The sequence below is a fragment of the Coturnix japonica genome, chromosome 2 (genome assembly GCF_001577835.2).
Source record: "Coturnix japonica isolate 7356 chromosome 2, Coturnix japonica 2.1, whole genome shotgun sequence".
Classification (NCBI taxonomy): domain Eukaryota; kingdom Metazoa; phylum Chordata; class Aves; order Galliformes; family Phasianidae; genus Coturnix; species Coturnix japonica.
In genome coordinates, this window is record NC_029517.1 from 30,920,493 (window position 1) to 30,942,037 (window position 21,545).

The window sequence follows — 21,545 nt, forward strand, 5'->3', positions numbered from 1 at the left end:
TTACACACACCTCACACATCTCACAATAACTCCTGTCCTCCTCCTTATGCTTGGAGAATGGGAACATTCACAATAGGAGCAGGTGATGAGAGCTAGAGGGAGAGAAAATGGGGCTGATAGTTCTTCCCAAGGGAAGCTTCGTGTCACATATCTTGTGTGTCCCAGGATGGGGCCCTATCTGGCTTTAAAGACTTGAATCACATGCCCAAAGTAGCACCGCAAACAGGCTGGCTGGGCTCTGTGTCTCTTCTCTCACTGGTCTGTAAAGTCACTTTTCCTCCCCAATCTCTATCTGTGTGCAAGCAGAGTGAAGGACAATGTTCTTTCTGCCTCGCAGATGCTGCTCTACAAACAGGGCTGCATCCATGGGCTTTCTACATCTGCATGAAGTCCCCTGCCCGCACTCAAACACAACATAGGACTACAGGACTTCCCTGCTAGATTGCTAACTTTGACTGTGAGCTCACTCTATGCTACTAAGTGTGCTTGAAAAAACGTTCTGATTTAAAACAGCATCAAAGTGCCTGGAGTGCTGCTGGATTTTCCCCTTGTACAGGATATGAAAGAAAAGAGAGATTTTTAGCCCTGTAAGATTAAACAATCATCATGGTTTTATGGGCTTAATCTTCTGGCATGCAGGCTGCTGGCTTATAAGTCTCCAAGTATAATTGGATGCAGCATCACATTCAGCTGTGTGGGCTTCTCCGGGGCTTTCTGTTTGTTTGTTCATTTCTAGCAGGCTGCAGAACAGCAGCATTCTTCCCCTTGAGAGGCTCTTGGCCATGGAGCTGTAAAGCTGTGCCCCCGGCTGGGATTTCAGCAGCACCTCGCTGGATCCCACTGCCCAGAGAGGCGGGGGGGGGGGGGGCGGCTCGCTGCATGAATTCAGGCTATTGTTCCAGGAGCACATCTGCCTTCAGAAATAGCACGGCACAGGCCGTTACTTATTCAGATGCAGAAGCTCCTTCCGTCCCACAAGCCGGCCCATTCGAGTCACATGCCAGAGGTCTCAGCAGAATGGGCTGCAGCTGCTTCAAATCTGCTGTCTAACATCAGAAGCAGTTGGACAAACTGTGCTGCGCTGACGGCAGCGAGCCTGCCGGGTACCGGGGAAGACAGGGAAAAGATCTGGGATCCGAGCGCGATGTTCTCGGAGGATCTGTGGCTGGAAAATGAGAAAAGCTGTGCCGTTGTCCACAAGTCAAAGCGGGGAAGGAAGCGCCAAGAGCTCCTGGCTGTGGCCCTGGGGGTGAAGGTGGGAGTGAAGGGGGCACTCCTGTGGCAACCTCTGAAACTCTTTGCCTATTCACAGATCACCTCCTTGGTCCGGAGAGCAGCCTTAACTCAAAACGACAACCATTTCAACTATGAAAAAGCACACAATTTTAAGGTAAGCGCAACTTCCTATTACTCACAGCTGAAAAGTTATGTTTTGATACCTCTTGATTTAGGGCTTTTTTTGCTGTGGACTTTCAGGCAATGGTCTGTACTAGCTCTGAGAAAACTTGAAAAATGCTTTTTTTTCTTTCTAAAGTTCTTCTAACTGCATTTCTGATGTGCTTTCACGTAGCTACTTAATCCAGGTAATGGTTTTGCTGCTTGCTTGACTCAATTGATTTGTATATTAGTTCCTTTTTTCCCCAGTTCTTTTTTCAGTGTTCTTTTTATTGTTCGGAAAGAAGGATGCTTCATATTGATTGTCTTAACCTTAAAGTGTATCCATTGCCAAATGGCAAAAAATGCAGCTGCTACCAGAAGCCACCAGCACTTTATCAGCAATGTTTTGTACCCTTTCTGCTTTGAAGAAGTTGAGAGTGCTCGGGTGCTCACCCACAAAGCAGAGTGCAGAGGGGTTTTGTCTCCCAGCTTTTGTTCCAGAACTGTATGGCTAAGGACATGCTCTTACCCTAGAGCCCCACTGAGCCGTGGGACCTGAGCTTGTGCTTGCTTGTCACACAAAAGCACATAGCTGGGGATGTTTAGGCATAGCATCTTACTGCTGTCTGATGCAGACAAAATCAGATTTTTTGCTTTTTCCCAAGAGGAGCAGGGAAATGACTCAGCTTTGGAAATAGATTTCCAGGCAGTTTAGGTTGTTTTGCCTGAGGACAGTGCCCTTCCAGAGCCTGCCAGACAGTTACTGTATCTAATATCGTCAGACTGTGGCTTGATGGTTATCAGAATGGATACAGAGGGACCTAGAGGCAGTAACACCACAAGAAAGGACTGCATCTCAGCTTTGAAAGCTCAGTTTGTTTTCATGCTCCTTGAGGATATTGATGTGGGTCACTGTCAGAGCAGTTCAACTCATTAGCAGAAAGAAAATGTACTGATATTCATCTCTGGCCTGTCAAAAAAGGAGAAGCACTAATGGAAATGATTTCACTGATTTTGTGGTTTAGGAGAAAAGCTCTACTTCTTGTTCTTCTGTATGCTCTTCCATGCAGACATTGCTCTCCTCTGCAGTGCTTCTGCTGCAGTTAGTAAATCAATAATTTAATATTAGTGAGCAAAGCAAATAATAGCATCCCTCTTCTCTTTCCTCCTCCTCAACCCAGTCTGCAGAAAAGTCAATACTTACTTCAGTGATTCGCACTGAAGGTAATAGGGGAAATACTCTGTGTTGCCTGGCTTTATTAAAACATCTTTCATTCTTTCTGGGTTTTGCCCTCATTATCATTTTAATATCAAAACTATTTTAGTTTAACAAGAAAATATTTTCTCATGGCTGAGAGTTTTTTCCACTTTGACCCATGCATTCTTTCCTCTTCAAAATTCCCCTTGTTTTGGCTTTGATTTAGAACTGGAAGTGTGCCCAGTTAACTTTGTGTTTGCACAATCTAGCTGTTGTACAGCCTCTATTCCTTTCTGTTTCAGAAGAGTCATAGTTATAACTGGAAAATCACATGATTAAATATGTATGCATTTAAAAGCTTGACAGCAGAAAAATTACTGGTTTCTCCCAGTTAAAGGACACAAAAATCTCAGGAAAGAACCATTGAAAAACATATGTTGTCAAGAAAGAAATAGCAGTCAAAAGTGTTATATTTACTTAAGGAACAAACACGATCACTATACAAATAAAGTTAATTTCCCAAAAGGATGTATTAAAACATGTCTAGTTGCTGAGCAAAAAAAATGTGGATAGAATGCTTAGAGTAGAATCAAATTAGATTTAAAGGACAGATAAATTCAGGTCAGTCTTTAGCATAAACTCGTATTAATTAGAAAAAAATATCAAGAAATTATATAAAAGATAAAAAATGGCTTTATGGGAGCAAAATTGGAATAAAATTCTTGATGGCATTCTGGGAAGTTTGCAATTTTTCTGAATGAGGATGCTATTTTGGAGACATTCAAAGTCATTTTCTGAGCTTTCAGGTGAATACTGCCATGTATTGTATAATTCAGTTACAGAGACCAAGGTTTCATATCATATCGCAGTGTTCAACTGAATCTTGTCATAGGCTGCTCTTTATGAACAAACAGAAACTCTGTAGCTCTTTTTTTTTTTTGGCCTTGAAGAATCTTAAGTCCAAAATTCAAGTTAAACTGATGGATCTTATTTCTACTGGGATCTCCCTCCAGCCTTTACAACCAGAACATAAACTAAAAAGGACCATGGGAGTTTGGGGAGTGAAGGCACCAGGTTATCCCATTCTGAGCATCTCTGCTTTCTAATTCAGACTCTTTTCCAAATTTCAAGGCACTCAGGGCAAGTGAGCAGAAGAAAGACGTAGAATTCAGCCTGATTTGTTAACCTGGGTTTGTCCTATGAGTAAAAAACACAATCACATGGATTTAGATTTGGAGCTGGCGTCTGTCTGGCGGGACAACTTTGCATAATCTGGGTAGACATACCATAACTCAGGAAGAAGAATAAATCTCTGAAGCCCTGTTTATAAAAACACAGAGGTATTTCTGGGTTTCAGCCTAACTGTCTTGCGAAGTTGCCTTGTATCTCAACATGATTTGGATCTAGAAGACTTTGGCATGTTTTTACCCACCAGTGTCAGTGACAAGGTCAAGCTTGTGCCTGAAGTAGTTGTGTAGAGTTTGGGGATGCTCAATATAGAATCATTGAATCATAGAATTGTTAAGATTGGAAGAGACCTCTGAAAACATCAATCCAACCATCAGCCTATCCTGACCATTCCCACTGGGCTGTGTCCCCCCTGGTAGTTCATGATAGGGGCTCTGTGATGCCTTAAGGGAGCAAATATAGCTGATTAATGTGTTTTTACCACAATATTGCTCCTGTTCACTGTGATTGCCTGGGCAAACCCCACAGCAGGATTCGCTACTAGAGCAAAGGCAGTTGATTACTTGCAAGAAGGAGCTCTGCTGGGAGAAAGGAAGCTCTGGGTTAAATTACCCCCTTGCATTAATCACTGCAGACAAACACTGCTTCTGGGAAACAAAAGGGAGGTATTTTTTAGAGGCATTGTGATTATTATACCCACGTATCTGAACAAAAAATGCAACGAAGTCAGCTTGTCTTCCCTGCAAACAGCTCCAGCTCAGCAGGAGTACACAGGAGAGTACAAATTCACATGTGCTCAGGTGGTAGTCTGAAAAAAGCTCCTATTTTCTTTGCTTGCAAATAGAAAAATCTTAAACACAGTCACATAAACAACAAAATCATCTCAGAAACAGCAGCATCCCATTAAAACCACACATTTCAATCCAGGACAATTTTTAGTTTCTTTCTGTGATTCTGCTAAGGAAGTTATTTTTTTCTTGTCACTGCACTGGAAGTCCTTCACTTTGGTTTTAGCTTCTCCCTCTGTGAACACAGTTCATGTAAAATTCCAGGCACAGACTCAAACTTAATGAGACAAATAGTGCCCGTTGGGAAGCTCTTCCATTTGGAAATAGGGACACCAGGAAACTGAAGGGCAAAAGTAGGACAGGAAGAAGGCATTAGTGAAAAGCATGCAGGGGAACTTTGGGTGGCAACCCAAAGGTGGCTGGCAGAGAAGAGAAAGTGAACATAAGGAGGAACGTTTTGTTGAAAGTTGTAGAGATAGATAGGAAACAAAATGAATAAATGAAAAGTTTGAGAAAAGAAGGTGAGAAATTGAACAGGAAAAGTACAGTTTTGTCTTTAATGAAGAATTTATTGGTGTAAATTGGACTTTTTCATGTTCTGTACTAAAATCAGCCCAAGCCTTTGCAGTGTGTATTCAGCAAGGCCACCCAGTACTGCAGAATGGAGTGGCAACAATAATTAGGTCTTCACCCTATTTTCAAAAATCTAAATCCAGTTGTAGGGATCCATTTGTAGGGATACAGTTGCAAAGAGTGGGGCAAAAACTAAAGAGGCATCTCAAAAACTTGAAGACCTTCTGTTAACTTTTCCTTGTAGGCAAAATTCCCATTATTTGCCACTGGATTGATGCAAGCTTTGGGCTGAATTTAAGTGATGAGTCCTGATTTCTTTAAAATTAGTGTCAAGGCAAGAATAAAAGACTTGGTTCAAATCTACACCTTAGGATATTTTTGTACTTTCATCCAGAAACTTCTAAAAGTCTTCCTTTTTTCAGTTGGAATAGTGAGTATTTTGCTGTTTCAGCCTGACCAGACATCAGCAAGACTAGCTTTTCTCAGGGTATTTCAGCTGGGATCTTGCCATCTGAGCTAAAATGCAGAGCCATGAAAAATTGAAGTGATGAATGCATAAATAGAGCTAGGCCTTTGAGGGCCACCAAGCTGAAGAAAACAAGGGCAGGGTGTGTGGTCAGCACTTCTCAGCTGGAGCCCTCCATGAGCTCTGAGGACAGCTTGCTGTTAATGACAGGAGAAATCAAGGAATAATCAACTCCCATTTTAATATGCCACGGCAAGATCAGCTGAAATAAGCTTTATGTAAAGCGAGCAAGTAGGCCGCATATATCCTAGCAACTGAGAAGTGCTTCATGTGGAATGGAAGTGGTGCAGTTTTAAAAATACCCAGTGAGCTTTTACAGCCCCTTCTCACAAGGTTAGCTTTTGTCAACCATTGCGCAGCAGAAGATGTGGATAGCTGTCTTCCCTTAGCAGATGACTTCCACCCACAATTAAATGCAGGTGCATACCTACCAATTACAGGGTTATCAGTCTAAAAATGCAGTCCAGAGACGTAGGCATAATTAATTTTGTCTGCAGTCTTTTTATCCACTGAAGGTCAGATAGAAATAAATAAATGAGTGTATGATGTGTATGTATGAGATATTTCAAACTTTATTACAAGGTGTTGTTTCCCAGAGATACGCATTTTTACTTGAAAGGCAAAGCAGCATTTTAGAACATTTGACCTGTCAGATTTTCCAGCTGAGACTCCTTATGATCAAAAAGGAAGAAGAATTACTATTGCTTTAAGCTCATCCACATAATTATTGGATGTGCATAATTGGTCTGGAGTAATTTGTGGTCAGGCTCTTTAAAGTGATAATACCACATTTTATCACTATGGCAGGAAGAGGGGTCTGTACTAAAATGACAGTATTTTCGTGCTCGGGAGTACAGTTGTTTAGGCACGATCCTGCAGACAACCGTGGCTAAAACATTAGCAAGACAAATGCTCGCCTTCAAACTTCACAAAGTTTATTTCAAAAAGGGCAGCAGCCAATTTTTATTCTATGAAAAGAACAACTTTCCCATCCCATGGGCGGAAGCGGCCTGTCAGCAATCCGCCCCATCAGTAAACACAAACACGTCTGAAGGAAAAGGAAGCATTAGCAGCCTGAGTGTGCATGATTTATGTTTTACTAACTTCAGTTAAGCCTCTGACCAGAACCGGCTCATACCACATCCATTCACACAGACATAGACCTCACTATTTACTTTTTTTTTTCAGTGAAAGTGAAATGCTTGTTTTACAAAAACATACATCTTAAACAAAAAGCTTTTTTATACCAGCCTTTGCAAATGCAGTTGAGGAAGCAGCAACTGTGTGCAAAAACCACTGATCTCTCTCTCAGCACCCAGGTTCCATTATTTCTCCTTATTCACTGGTGCTTGTGCTGCAGTAGAACAATATTTGCTGCACCAAGAAGGGCCCCTGTGATATATTTTGACTGCGTGAGTCTAGTTTACATACTGCAATGGGGAAAGATACAGTTTGCTTGTATTGCTGATGGACTCCTGTGTGACAAATCAGGTCTTCACCCAAGCACTGCCTGGAATGAGTGCAAAAATCACACCTTGTCATCCCCAGTGCAAGTTTATTACAATCACCATGAGTTTTGGTCAGTGTTGTTGCATGTAAATGACACAGGTAACAGTATCATCAGAGATGTGCATGGTGCTGTCATTCTGGCTTTGCACCAGATCTGTGGGTACATGGCTCTGTGGGAAATCAAAATGGGGTGCTTTTGTGCCTCTTCTGTCACTTCATTGTTTCAAATGATCTGCTGAAGTATGTTTGAACCTCTGAAACACGCTTCATTGGTTTGACCTCAGCAAATAAAAGCACTGACTACAGTTCCTTGGATTATTGGTTTTTCTTCTTTCTCCTCTGACTAACAAGCCTGGTTTCCTCCTCTCTACTAGAACTAAAACATCAGCTAGCAAGTATTGTTTGTTTTCAGTGTTACACACAGCCCAGTTCTCTCTTACGTTAAGCCTATTGAAAGATAAACTTTGAGATCAAAGCAAATTTCTATGCCTGTGGTTTATTTCCTCTAGACTATGAAAAGATGTGGGCACTGTGTGGTAACGATTTGCTCCTACTGAGTCTTCTGTTGTTTATCCAGTTTAGTTGTTCCATCTGTCAGACCATCTGCCTCCCAGTGACCCCATTTCTTTTTTTTTCTCCCTCCTTTATGTTGCAGGTCCACACGTTTCGAGGTCCACACTGGTGTGAATACTGTGCCAACTTCATGTGGGGTCTCATCGCTCAGGGAGTGAGGTGTTCAGGTAGGCTGCAAACGTTTTCAGTCTTTATTGGGAAGTGCTCAGGCATCCATCCCACCCATCCCAGCCTGTATGCCCTGCAGGAGGGACAAGCAGGGGTCCTTTTGCAAAACATGCCAAGACGTCCTCCAGTGCCAATTAGAGCTCTGTCATTTTCACTTGTCCCAGAAAGCACAGACTAGTTTTGAAAATAAATCACATGTACGCAGTATCCACAGTAAAGATCTGCTATTAGAAAAGGGATGTCCCTGGTGGGGCTTGTAAAAAGCATCCACCTTTCACATCTCACCTCCCCCAGCACAAGAAGGACATTGAACATTTGGAGCAGGTCCAGAGAAGGGCCACAAAGATGATCAGAGGGCTGGAGCACCTCCAAAATGGGGACAGGCTGAGAGAGCTAGGGCTCTTTAGTCTGGAAAAGAGAAAGCTCCAGGGGAACCGCATAGTGCCCTTCCAGTACCTGGGGCCTACAGGAAAGCTAGTGAGGGACTTTTTGTAAGGGCATGTAGCAACAGGACAAGAGGAAATGGCTTTAAACTGTAAAAGCGTAACTTAAACTAGATATTAGGAAGAAATTCTTTAATGTGAGGGTGGTGAGAAACTGGAACAAGCCCAGAAAGGCTGTGAATGCTTCCACCCTGGAGGCTGGATGGGGTTTTGAGCAATCTGGCCTAGAGGGAGACGTCCCTGCCTATAGCAAGGGGGCTGGATATTAAAGGACCCTTACAACCCAAACCATTCTATAATTCCACATGAAGAACTAACAGAAATGGAACTGCAGGTCTTTCAATTACCATAATGAATATTCTTGAAGGAAAGCCTTAATGTACTTTCTTTTAGAAAAACAATCCTAGCTGCCCAAACACAGCATTTTGTCCTTTTTGTCTTACCACATTGGCTAGTCTGGGAAGAATCCATTAGCTCTTCTTTACTGAAGGTGGCATCCATTCAACGGTGCCTCAGGAACATGCATGGTGTTTACATTAAGAATTGGCCTCTATGATGTCATTAAATTCTCACTTGACTGTTTTTACATCTTAAGAAACGAGCTCTGGAAACAGCAGAGCCAGCCAGCAGCCAGGCTTCATAGTTTGTCTTTTTGGCCACCAATTGTTGAAAAGTGCCCTTGTCTGCAAAAAAAAAACATCACCTGTTTCCTGTAAAAATACCATGTGTTGCTGCAAGCCCTGAATAGCCCACCTCACGGGAGAGCAAATAATATGACTTCATTTTCCCAGAAAGATTCATTTCCTGATGCCTCTATAACTGTATTAGAATTTTAATAGCATTTTAATTACTTCAAATTTGCTCTCTTGTGAAAAATAATCATGTCACAAAAATACAATAATCACTGAATCACAATCTTCAGGATTCAGCAAGGGAAGCTGTATTTGATGTGTGGCAAACGGGGTTTCATAACTTATTTCCACAGATCTCCACTGTCTTCCATGTCTCAGATGAATATGAATATCTTTAAGGTCCTTTCCAGTCCAAACTGTTCTATAACACAGTTCTGCCATAACTCTCTCTGCCCTGACCCCGGGGTGTTCCTGAACTCAGGCTGGCACCAAACACACTCACCCTGACCTCTGCCTTTCAAGACGAGTGGAGGTGTAACATAGAATGTAGACAGCAGCTTGAAGGATTAAAATAGCTTTCAGGAATGCAAAGTTACTGTTATGTCTTTTCTGTCTCTAGATGAAAAATGGTAACAGAAAGAATATGGAAAGTATAGAAAAAGGAAAGTGAATAGTAGTTTGCTTTTAAACCAATATGATCTTAAACACAAGTGTTCAAAAGCTGACAAGCACAGAGCTGTGTTTGTTCACATATAAAATAGTGAACTTATGAAAAGGTTTATTTATCTAGTATGAAACATAATACTCTCCCTCATTAAATTACCGACATTAACTCTTCGACATACGCATTTGGACTTAACTTCACATACTTGAAGAGCAGCACTGAAAACAGTACAGGGAGGATCCTAACAGCAGCTGCTCTCATGTGCTTGGATTTCACACAACAGTAATTCATTATGCAGCAACAACTGTTTGAAGAAACATAGGGGAGCCCACCAATTCCATTAAATGTGTTGGCGCGTTTGTAGTGATGATCTGATTTTGCTTGATTAATATTTTATCGAGAATAATACTGAAATGTGTTTCAAGCAGTAGAGACACATTTGTATTTTGAATAGTTTGGTCAGTAAGCCAGCAGGGAAAAACAGTAAGCAACTTGCTAGTGATGACACTGGAAGTATCCAGAAGGCACTGGGTGATAGGCATGACCGGGAAAGCATTAAAACAGGAACCACATTTCTGTGAGATAATGTAACTCACTGTGGTGTTTGCTTTCTTGAGGCTTATAAATTCATTTGGCTGAGTGCTTGAGTCTATTAGAAAAATTCAATTTGTGGTGATCAAGGAGTCACCTTAAGTTAATAGAAACTCAGCAGTGCAACCTCAAGTTGGATTTTGGAATAAGATACCAAGAACAATTTGTAACATGAATCATTCTTGTTTGCACTGTGCCTTTCATGGCGTTTTATATGCTCAAACTGACCCACAGACTAAACAGAGGGGTTACTTTAGTCACCAGGGAAGTGGCGGGATGGTGATGGTGAGGCTGAAACTGTTGAGCAAAGTCAAAACGCTGTGCAGTGGGGATTTGGGAGGGGAAGCATTCCCACTCACAGCAGTGAACTGACCCAGCCATGACATAGGCTGTCCCCACCAGGCTGGGAGGGGAGGAACACTTAGAGTCTTACAGCCTTTGTAGCAGCAGTGCTAGGGATCACTTTGACCAGCAAACATTTTTCACAGGACATTTCTGTACATGTCCTTTTCGTCTTTGGGAATTCTGCAGCACAGAATTCAGTTCACACTGCCACTGAGCCCTGCCAGTGTTGTCCATTGAGAGGCCAGAGAAGTCATAGAGATTGATGTGGAAACAACTGATCTGTTCTATGGGAAAGTCATGCTTCTTGGTTGTGCTAAGGAAATAAATTGTTAGACAACACCTCTCAGCATGGTATTCATTAGTGAACCTGGCTAACTTTGTTTACAGACTGTGGGTTGAACGTACACAAACAGTGCTCCAAGTACGTGCCCAACGACTGTCAGCCCGACCTCAAGAGGATAAAACGTGTCTACTGCTGTGATCTGACCACACTGGTAAAAGCCCACAACACCCAGAGGCCAATGGTGGTGGATTCCTGCATCCGAGAGATTGAAGCAAGAGGTTTGTATGCCTCAAAAGCAGGTGTGATAAAATGACAATGACTTGAATTACACGTTAAGATAAGATAGTAGTATGCTCTTGTACCATAAGGACAGGATTTGAGAAGGGCTTTTTTTTTAGCATGGGTGATACATTACTTTGCATTAGCTAGTAAAATTAAATCATGACATTTCATAATGCAATTTGCTGAAATGCTTTCTGAAAACATGTCAAAACAGGTCTTATGTTACACTTTTGAAAGGGGTGAACTTTAAAGTGAACTTTAAGTTCATGTTTATGTGTCTTTTTTCATCATTTTGTTTTAGCGTACCTAGAGACACTTCAAGCTTCAGAGTAATCAGTTTAAATCAAACCCATTATTAATAACCATTGAGGGCATTCTGGGCAAGAGCACTCAAATGGATGGAAATGACTCAGGCGAATGAGGTCACAGATGGTGGCATTTTGTAGTGTCTTGCAAACTGCTCAGATGAGGAATATTTGCATGACACTCACCTGCTGACTGATGGATGCCAAGGCTCAAGCAGCCCATCACAGCCCATCCAGCTTGCGACAGGTTTTTGCTACTCAAAGATGCATGCCAGATTGAGAAAAATAGCATCTCTCTCCCAGCACATCTACCAGAGACAGGAAGGATCACGTAGTTTTGCTTTGGATAGCAGTTTGTGTGCTGTGCTGCCCAATAAGCCAAATTTCCCTGTCAGACGCAGCTTTAGCACAGAAATCTCATAATGTGGAGTTCGTGGCATCACAGTAATCTGCATAGCAACACACTGATACTAGCCATAGGGATTTCAAAGCCACGCATCATCTCCTGAAATGAATGAAAGATTTACAAGTAAATCCCCTGCACTGCTCTGTAAAGCTCTACCAGGATTATATCATCATTGCAGGGACAAATAGAATAGCTTGGAGTAAGACAGAAGAGCTTTACTGAGATGATACTACAGTCAGCTACACTGCATTTGAGATATAATCACTTACTTGTACATTTATTGATTAAGAGAAAATCTGCTGCCCACAGTTTGTTTTTTTTTTTCAACATCTTTACATATCTTTCAATAATTGTTGTAGAACATGGTTTTTGTTTTAAAATGCTGATTTTGTTCTTAGGAAAACAAAGTGTGTTGGGAACTACAGATAGGTTAGCACTGTGCATAGATAGAATAAGGAGCTCTAAGCTTAAAATAAGTAACATCAATGTAACTGTAGTTAGTTGTACCTGATTTGCTGAGCTGTCCTTCATTTCATGTTGCCTTGGAGTAAAGGTGGGAAAGCATAAAGCATGTCTATTGTGCTGGAAGAACTGCAGAAGGGATATAGTGACACGGAGAACAGCATCCATCACATATATGAGCTGTGTATAAGTGTAGGCTGACAGCGAAACTGGGAATAAATGTGCTCGAAGGGAAAGGCAGTCTCTTACTTTCATTGTTATTTATTACTAAGCAAATGGTAAAAGCAAAAAAGGCCTCAACAGCTTCATTAATTATGGACAAATACAGGAAAATCTCCAATATAAATGTGTAAATCATGGCAGTAGCACCCTGCCATTAGCGATGCACAGTATTTGATAGGACAATGACAGGAGAAGGGGGAATGGTTTAAAACTGAGACAGGGGAGGTTTAGGTGAGGTATTAGGAGGAAGTTTTTTACACAGAGGGTGGTGACACACTGGAACAGGTTGCCCAAGGTGGCTGTGGGTGCCCCATCCCTGGAGGCATTCAAGGCCAGGCTGGATGTGGATCTGGGCAGCTTTGTCTGGTGGGTGGCAACCCTGCACATAGGAGGGAGGTTGAAACTACATGATCATTGTGGTCCTTTTCAACCCAAACCATTCTATAATTCTGTGATTTTCTTCTGGCATTACCTGCTGTGTATCTCTTGTTATTTTCTGCTTGTTACAAAATCAGAAAATATAAATTCTAAAAATCTTTAATCCTGTTATAAAAGCTATTTAAAAATGCCTTTATTTTTCCTTAAATGCTCCAGATTTTTACATTGCAATTAATACTTCGCTGTATTTATCAGCCCCACCACTGGTTTTGCTTTGTTGTTTTTAAGTCTGTTGCTTTTTAACCTGGTGGCTTTTGAAGCAAAGTTAACCAAGAACTTTTTTGTTTCAGGTTTGAAGTCTGAGGGCCTCTACAGAGTCTCAGGCTTCACTGAGCACATTGAAGATGTGAAAATGGCCTTTGATCGAGGTACAACATTTGTAAATTCCGTTAAATACGGTTTTTGTTTAAACTTTCCAATTGAGAGCTTCTCCGTTCTTTTGTGTTTGTGTGGGTACCACAGTAATGAAATTGGCATAAAAGCAGAACTACAGTAAGCAGCCGTTTTTTGAAGAACTTTTCATAAGAAGAAAATGTATTTAATAGCTGGAAAGATTAACTAAACACTCAATAAATTGTGGTAGGCAGAAGGCTAAGTGCTCAGGCTACTGGGTGAGTGCACAACCTAGCAGCACAGCCTTGTTCAAGCATAAGCCTAGACTGTGCCAGGGAAAAGTTCTTGGCCCTATCTTTAGCATACTCAGTGCTTTCTATTATGGTAATCTGTTAATGAGTTCAAGAAGCAGGAACTGCAACCAAACAGTCATTCTGAATGCAGCCTTGCAGGAAGCACCACACCACTACCACACATGTGACTGTCAATGCTGTGTCTGCACTGCAGAGGCAAGGAGCATGAAAGAGATGAATTGCACAGCTTATTGAAAAACTGTATTAATTGAAACACTGCCTGTTAACCATGATTAGCTCTGTAGCTGTTATTAATCGATTTGGCTGATTTCTTTGGTTCTGGTCACGCACACAGTTGCACACGGCTGCTCAGCAGGTCAGGACCTCACAGCCAGGTCCTGTCCCACCACCTCAGCCAGGAGCAGGTGAGGGTGGGGAAGAGGAGAACAGCTGAGGTTCAGCCCAAGCCCCATATCTGGACACCTTCCTGGTTGCATGGTTGAGCAGTCAGTCCGTGATTCAAGATCAGTATCAGCTCCAGTCAGACACGACCTGAGTCATCCATGGGGACAAGGCAGGTCCAGGTCAAGCCATGAAGTCAATCTGTGGGTTGGACAGAGGTCGGAAGGCTGCATGACCAGGCACAGGCATGGCCGCGGTGCAGCTGCAGGCAGGTGCAGTCTCTCAGGCAGGGACTGGGGCCTGAAGCTTGCAGGTCCCCTGGGCAGGAGGTGTGGGGGCAGGCTCCAGGTGAGGTTGCTCAGGGCTAGCAAGGTCTGTGTGTGCCCTCAAGGCCTGGCACACAGCACACTTAACTGTGCCTGAATACTTCTTTGTTTGGAGACTGTGTGTCATGAAGACTTCACTGGCAAACAAGTCCAACTGTGTACGTGAGAATTTCCATTGTTTTCATTCTATACTCAAATATCCTTTAAAAATGATACAAGAAATGTACTTTTTCTGCTGCAGTTGTGCTGCTGCAGTTGTGAACAGACACACATAGGTCAGACATCATTTGAGTGAAAGAGATGTCAAATGCTATGACTGATATCATACGTAGGTGCACATTGCAGATGTGCTGCATTAGGCAGCATTACTGAAATGATCACAGGTCACATAGGTCTCACTCTGCCTGTCGGAATTTATCTAGCCTGGCTAACTCTTCTGTTCTATGTGTTAGCTCTCTTCTACGTATACTAGCCTGAACAAAACCCAGATGGGGAAGTTGGGGCTGAGGAGGGAAAGGCATAAAGAAAGTAGCCATAAATTTGTGTCTAAGTGTGATTTGCATGCTGCAGAAGCTGTCATTCATTTGAGAGTGCTTCTAACCATCAGAGCCAGCTCAGTTTTATAGCATATTCCATTACTGTTGCTGATATTCGTGTCATAACTTGACTTGGAGCCACAGCGGGGAATATAGTGTGATTTACTGGAAAAAGCGGCATCTGTAAACAGGAAGAATAAAGTCACTGGCAGTGTCAGATTTCCAAAGGAAAAAGCATGAATAAACACAGGAGCTAAGAAAGCAAGGACCAAGTTTGCATACAAAGGCTATGAGGAAGCCTATTGGGTATTAGTTAATAAAAAGCTATGTCTTCATTTTCCTTTGACAATTTCATGAGGGAAAAGGGATAAGAAAGGAAAGGTACGATTACTGTGTTGCCCTGAATACTGCTAAAAGGAGGGAACAGCACCCAAAAGATTATTGTGATTATGTATGACTACAGTATTACAGAGACCAAATGCTGAAAACTTCACTTTCTGCTTCTGAAAATGTTTTCTCCGTGAACTGAGATTGAAAGTAGAAAGATATATTTTTAATATATATAGATAGATATATAACTTAAGAATTACAACAATTATAATTATTATTATTATTTTGTGGTAAGGGCTCTAAAGAAAATAAAAATAGGTCTTATTTTCCTGACTTGTGGGCTGCACAGCTTGAAGGTGTTGTCAGCTCCCAGAAGGTTACATTGGCAAAAGATTTCCAACCTGACAGCTCAGGGCTGACTTCCCTGTCAGATCCTTGCCTAAAGAGACAGGGACCCTCGCCTTTCTTCAGCATCTCCTTCCCTGTGTCACCCTCAGAGTCTGAGCAGCAAGGAGCGCAACATCCCAAGGGCATGGCATATCCCAGATCTCTTCAGTAGGTGTCAGAGCTGGGAGGGAAGGGAGCTGAGGGCCAGGTGCTTGACAATTTAGAGGTCCCTTTCTAACCATGTGAAAGCAAGGCTCTGAAAAGGGCTTCTAATAAAAGTAGGAGTAAACACCTTAGCTAGTTTTTAAAATGGAAGCTGGATGATTTATTGAAAGGATGGTACTTCATGGTGCCTGTCATAGCAAAGTGCCGCATTCAGCAATTGCAGAGGTCTCCCCTTTCCTTTGTGTCTGAGCCAGCCTTGGGCTATGATGTGCTGCTCCATCTCTAGAAATACAGCTCTTGATAACTGCTTTTGAAAACAAACAAGAAAGGATTCCTGCTATTTTAACAGATGGGATGTGTACTTCAAATAATGCTGGGAAGCCTTCTGGTTTCACAGCTTTCCTTCATCAAGCCATGGAAGAGAGAAGACAGAATAATGTATGGATTAGGCACACAGGGCTGACTCGGCCAGAGGGTCCCTCTCCAGTTATTCCATTTGCAGCTGAGGGTGTACAATGGACAGAAGTCAGCCCTCCCTGTGACCGATTGTCCCAGCGCTGCCAAAGGGACACTGACTTGTTGATATCAGAGTTTTACAGTGAGGACTGAAAAGAGAAGTCAGGCTGGAAAGTTAACATCTAAGGAAGAGAATAGCATCCCACAGAATGTTATTTTGGCTGTAAAGCTGTGACAGTTATTTTTATAATGCAGAGAAGTTGGTCCTCTTCTTGTTTAAACGAAGGCTGCCTTCTAGAGCGAAAGCGGTGTAAATACTCCTGCTGTCAGGGAGGGCTGGGCTCGCCGGGGCACTGACAATGTTCCATTTCAGTGCTTTCCGTAACGAGAATGGGGGGAATAATGTGGATTTATTTGTCCTTGTGAATGTTGGTGCTGTAAAACAACAGTTGCTCTCTGTGAGCATTGTTGAGCTGTGGCACTCAAACAGCCACGAAACTCCCATTGTGCGCTTTACCCACAGAGCTGCCATTGTCATAAACGCGTTCTGTCCTTCCAGCTTGTTTGTATGACTGGCTGGTACAATACACTTGCTAAAAATATTTTGCTGTTTAATATTACATGAGGACTTAGAGGCATCCTAGCTCATCCTCACACTCCTTTGCCAGTGTGTCTGAAAACCTGTCACGTTGCAAATCCAAATAGCTACCAAGAAGCACATTAGCTTGGCAAAGGCTCTGCAAGAAAAAAGAACAAAACATTAAGGGAGAAGGAACTTGGGTAGAAATTTAACTCAGTATTCAGAGGGCATAGCTGAGGCTTTAAGAATGTAATACTTACTCCATTTCCTTCTCTAATAAACTACTGATATGTTTCTGTGGCATCAAAACAGAGGAAAAAAGACTTCTCTTGTCTTAAAAAAAACTTCATCATAGTGCAACAAAATATATTGAAAGTCAGCGCAAGAAGGAAAAAGAGAGTGACAGGTTTGAGGCAGAATTAGATTTGTAAAGATTAGATGAACTAGATGCTTCTAATACACTGTTAAAAAAGGATGGTATTAACATATGCAATCACATGCAGTATCACTGCAGTGATCTGAGGAAAGTTCCTGTACTGAAGAGCTAAAAATTCCACGTCCCCTAAATAACCACTGCAGAAGTGGAGGTATTTTGTGACAGACATACTATTATTATTAACCAAAATCTCAAAACAAAATCTCTAGTGTGTTTCCAATGGATGTATTTTTGTCTCTGAAGTGAAGAGAGAGACGTTTGACACAGGAATTAATGCCTTTTTTCCCACAGTAAGTGGACAGAGGTGTGTTTGAAGTACATTGTGGTTTGAAGTACCTCAAGCCAAAGTGCCCCTTTAAGGAAGCGTGCTGGGCTGCTGTGCAAAAGTACTAAATAAATAACACTTCTGTTTAGTGTACCAGTGACCTGGATAATAGATGCAACCTTCTGCTTTGCTATATCTGTGCAAATGCAGCTGCTGTCTCCTTGAAAGTATCTGTTTTCAGTGCAGCATTCTGAGCGCCCAACGTCCATCAATTAAATAGAGCTCTCCACACAGAGCTTCATAGGACTAATGCTACTGGGCCTGGAACGTGTGGATTAAACAAAAGATTGGGGCAGTGTAAACATTCTCCGAGGGGTTATTGATGGCGTATTAAATTAAATGCTGATGGATGTATTCAGACTGCTCAGCTGCATCAAGAAAGGCTGCTTGTTTTAAACACTTAAGCGTATAATCTCCTCTTGATGAGAACATGTAGGGCTGTTAGTCTTAATGAGAATTATGTGCATACATTGGACAGGACGTATGCCTTCAAGATTAATGCTATAGGTTTGTATAAAACATCTACAATCAATATAAACTGTTTTACTCAGCCGTGAAAGCCTTTATCACCATCTTAGAAGCAGTGCATCAAACACAACCCCTCATCTGTCTACATCAGGGCATGTCTACAAGCACCAGCAATTGTGAGACAAGCACGGCAATGGATTTACAATGTGTCAACCCCTCAGTAACAGTCAGAGCTTGTGCTTTGCACCTCCTGGCAGACACAAGTGGACTCCCTTCCATTGCTCCAGCAAGCACAACCTTGCCCCAGTCATCAGGTGGTCCCAAGTTGATGCTGGCTTTATCTCCACTGCCTCTGGCAAGCGAAGTGCTGTTATCCTCACTATAAAGAGCTCAAAGGTTTAACTGATCTCAGAGAATCCCAAGGTGAAGTTGGGGAAATAATCCAGACAGCTGCTTGACCACTGCTCTGTCCTGCCCCTCTGCTGCCAGGCTCGGCAAGGGGAATGGGTACATCTCCTCTAGGGAGGGAGAACACCAACCTTGCTCAGGGTGTTAAGGTGCTGGGCAGTACAGAACAGACATGGACACTTGAACTTGAAAACAATATCCAATCAGCTTTGCTGGTATCACTTGTAACTTCACTCACTGCAAGCCATGTAGTGGGCACGGGCTGACCAGCAGCAATGGAAATTTTAAACTCACATGTCAAAAAGTGCTCCATAGTGGAGTTTTGAATAACTGTTTTATAATATATAGAGGGGAAAAAAGGAAAAAAAAGTATGTCATTAGGGTTGCATAATTCAACTATTTAGCTGTTCATCCATTACAACTATCCATATTCATTTAACAAATTGCAATCCACATTTGGGAATAAATTGTGTAGCTAAATGCCGTAGCGTGTCTATTTAAATTCAAATCTTTGCTACAAATAAATAATTCAGATATGAAGACATTAGAAGGCATCTGGAAAATAAGAAGGCTTTCTGACTAGCTAATCAGCAGAGATGGATCAGTGCAGGACTCAAAAGATTTGGTTGTGTGCTCTGATTTTTGCTGCTCGTCTCCTGAGGGATGTTGCAAATTTATGTTATTTTTCTAGGCCTCTGTTTCCCTAAATGCTAAGAAAAGTAGGGGGCACAACTCCTGTGTATTGATCTGTGGATACAAAATACAACAGCAAGACAAGCTGCTCATTGCTTAGTTTTGACATGTAATAAATTGGCCAAATTCAACAAATGCATTATTAACATCACTTTTTCATCCAACATTATACATCCTATGTGAGATGACACACTGCAGACACCATTCATGCAATCACCAGCCTCACCAAAAGATGTCAGCTAATACATTATTTACTAAGTGATATGGAAACAGCCATTCCTCATTCAAACACTGTAAAGTTGGTAGCAATATATTCTCATTTAAGCCTTCCAAATGCTTTCAGGTTGTTTTTTCTTGTCATATTGGGCACGGTAAATCTGAATTATGTCCTGCCTTGCTTCAGTCAGAATTAGACAGTTTTCCGAAAAGATTTCTTATTTCTTTTCCAGATGGTGACAAGGCTGATATTTCTGCCAGTATTTATCCAGACATAAACATTATTGCTGGAGCACTGAAGCTGTATTTCAGAGACTTACCAATTCCTGTGATCACCTATGATACCTATTCCAAGTTCATAGAGGCAGCAAGTAAGTATTGCATAGTAATTTGAGCTGCATTGAAAATGTTTTTCAATTACATTTCCCATCCATAGCACTGTTCACAGTAAAGACAGGCAACAAATTGGAAGCGGGCATATATTTATCTTAAGCGAAATCTTTGCCTGAATGTTATTGTAGAAGGAACATCATGCAAGTTAAAAAACAAAACAAAACGTGATAAATGCGGAGTATAAAAATACTTGACTGCTTAGCAGAGAATGTGGAGATCTGTGGTTCCTAAGGAGTAGCACACTTTCTTCTTTTAAAAGTATCCTTAGTGATTTTGAAATGGCAATATATCAATAAGCAAGAGGACCGTGTCACTAGTGAACTGGGTTCAACTTGTGGTCACCCAACCTTGCACTGCCCTCACAGCCACAGGCAGCTTTTGCGCTCTTCTCTTTCTCCATAGGCAGAGAAATGATTTTATAATTATTCTATATTTAAAATGATTTTATAACTCATAAGTAACGTGGTCAGAGGAAGCAGTTTCTATTGTGAAATGTAGTAATCTTTTGAAAGCAGGGCATAAAGATTCTTAATCTAAAATGTTGTGCACCTGATACCATTTCTATAAAAAGTCATGCAGCAGATACAAGTCTGACTCACTTCATATTTTTCATGTACAATACATGTGAAAACCGATCAGATTTTTAGGGAGACTGCCAGTCTTAAGTGAGCACTGATGTTCTCACATCACTCATTCCAATGTATTTGAATATGTTCAGCAGTCTCACCTTTTTTGTGTAATTCCAGGTCACTACAGTCTTTCTACCTAAACTTCAGCGCAGTTCAGTATACTCAAGAACTGTCTCTGAAGCACATATCCACACTCCCATCTGTTTTGGATGGCTAATTGAAGTCATCTTATGTGGAATTTAAAGAGTCAGTTCCAGACAGTGTATTATGAAGAATTTAATGAAGCTCAACTGCTGTACTTACAATGGTAGCTAGAGCTACAGACTGTAGAGAGGGTAGTGTCACACTGGAATAGGTTACCCAAGGAGGTTGTGGATGCCCCATCCCTGGAGGCATTCAAGGCCAGGCTGGATGTGGCTCTGGTCTGGTGGCTGGTGATCCTGCACATAGCAGGGGGGTTTAAACTACATGATCGTGGTCCTTTTTAACCCAGACCATTCTATGATTCCATGATTTTATGATTATGGGGGGAGGAGTTGTTGCTTATTTCTTTGTAAAGCCATTCTTTTGAGAAGTTGCTTCTGTGCTCCCTGTTTATGAGTTTGGTATTTATCCCTGCAAGCACAATCAGCGGCTTGTGAAGAACTCCATAATGACAACTTGGCTTCCTGAATTATCGCTGTTTACAAATGAAAAGCTCTATTAACATTAATCTGTTTGGTGTTTTACAGAAATCTCCAATCCTGATGAACGGCTAGAAGCAATACATGAAGTGTTGATGTTACTCCCTGCTGCTCACTATGAGACACTTAGATACCTAATGATTCATCTCAAAAAGTGAGTTAATTGGCATGCAGGATAATTCTTGAAAAGCATTACAATTTTCTGCTTTGAAAGATCAGTATTACAGAAAATATCAATAAAGCCTCCATTCTGGTACTACCACTAGAGCAGCAACATTACAAACAAACAGACAAGCTATGTTTGTATAAATGCCTATAACCAACGCATATATATAGTGTAGATCTTTCTGCTGGCAGATCATTGCAAGCCTTTGAAGAGTTAATTGAGATTTGTCACATTTCTCGGAGACTGATTATATCTGAAAAAAAAATACCAGAATGATAGGTACTTTACAGAAGTGTTAGATGTTCTGTGGCAAGTCATTTGATCATGGTTTCCTTCTGTCTCCCCTT

At 41.6% G+C, this 21,545-nt stretch overlaps 1 protein-coding gene across 1 annotated transcript in view; it reads left to right on the plus strand.

Annotated features, from left to right (window-relative positions):
- Positions 1 to 21,545, plus strand: part of CHN2 (chimerin 2) — a 152,006-nt gene that overhangs the window by 126,024 nt on the left and 4,437 nt on the right. The window contains exons 7-12 of the mRNA XM_015853812.2: positions 1,313 to 1,390; positions 7,815 to 7,899; positions 10,963 to 11,136; positions 13,264 to 13,341; positions 19,561 to 19,698; positions 21,081 to 21,186. Coding sequence (XP_015709298.1) covers positions 1,313 to 1,390; positions 7,815 to 7,899; positions 10,963 to 11,136; positions 13,264 to 13,341; positions 19,561 to 19,698; positions 21,081 to 21,186 — 659 coding nt within the window. The remainder of the gene's footprint in view (positions 1 to 1,312; positions 1,391 to 7,814; positions 7,900 to 10,962; positions 11,137 to 13,263; positions 13,342 to 19,560; positions 19,699 to 21,080; positions 21,187 to 21,545) is intronic.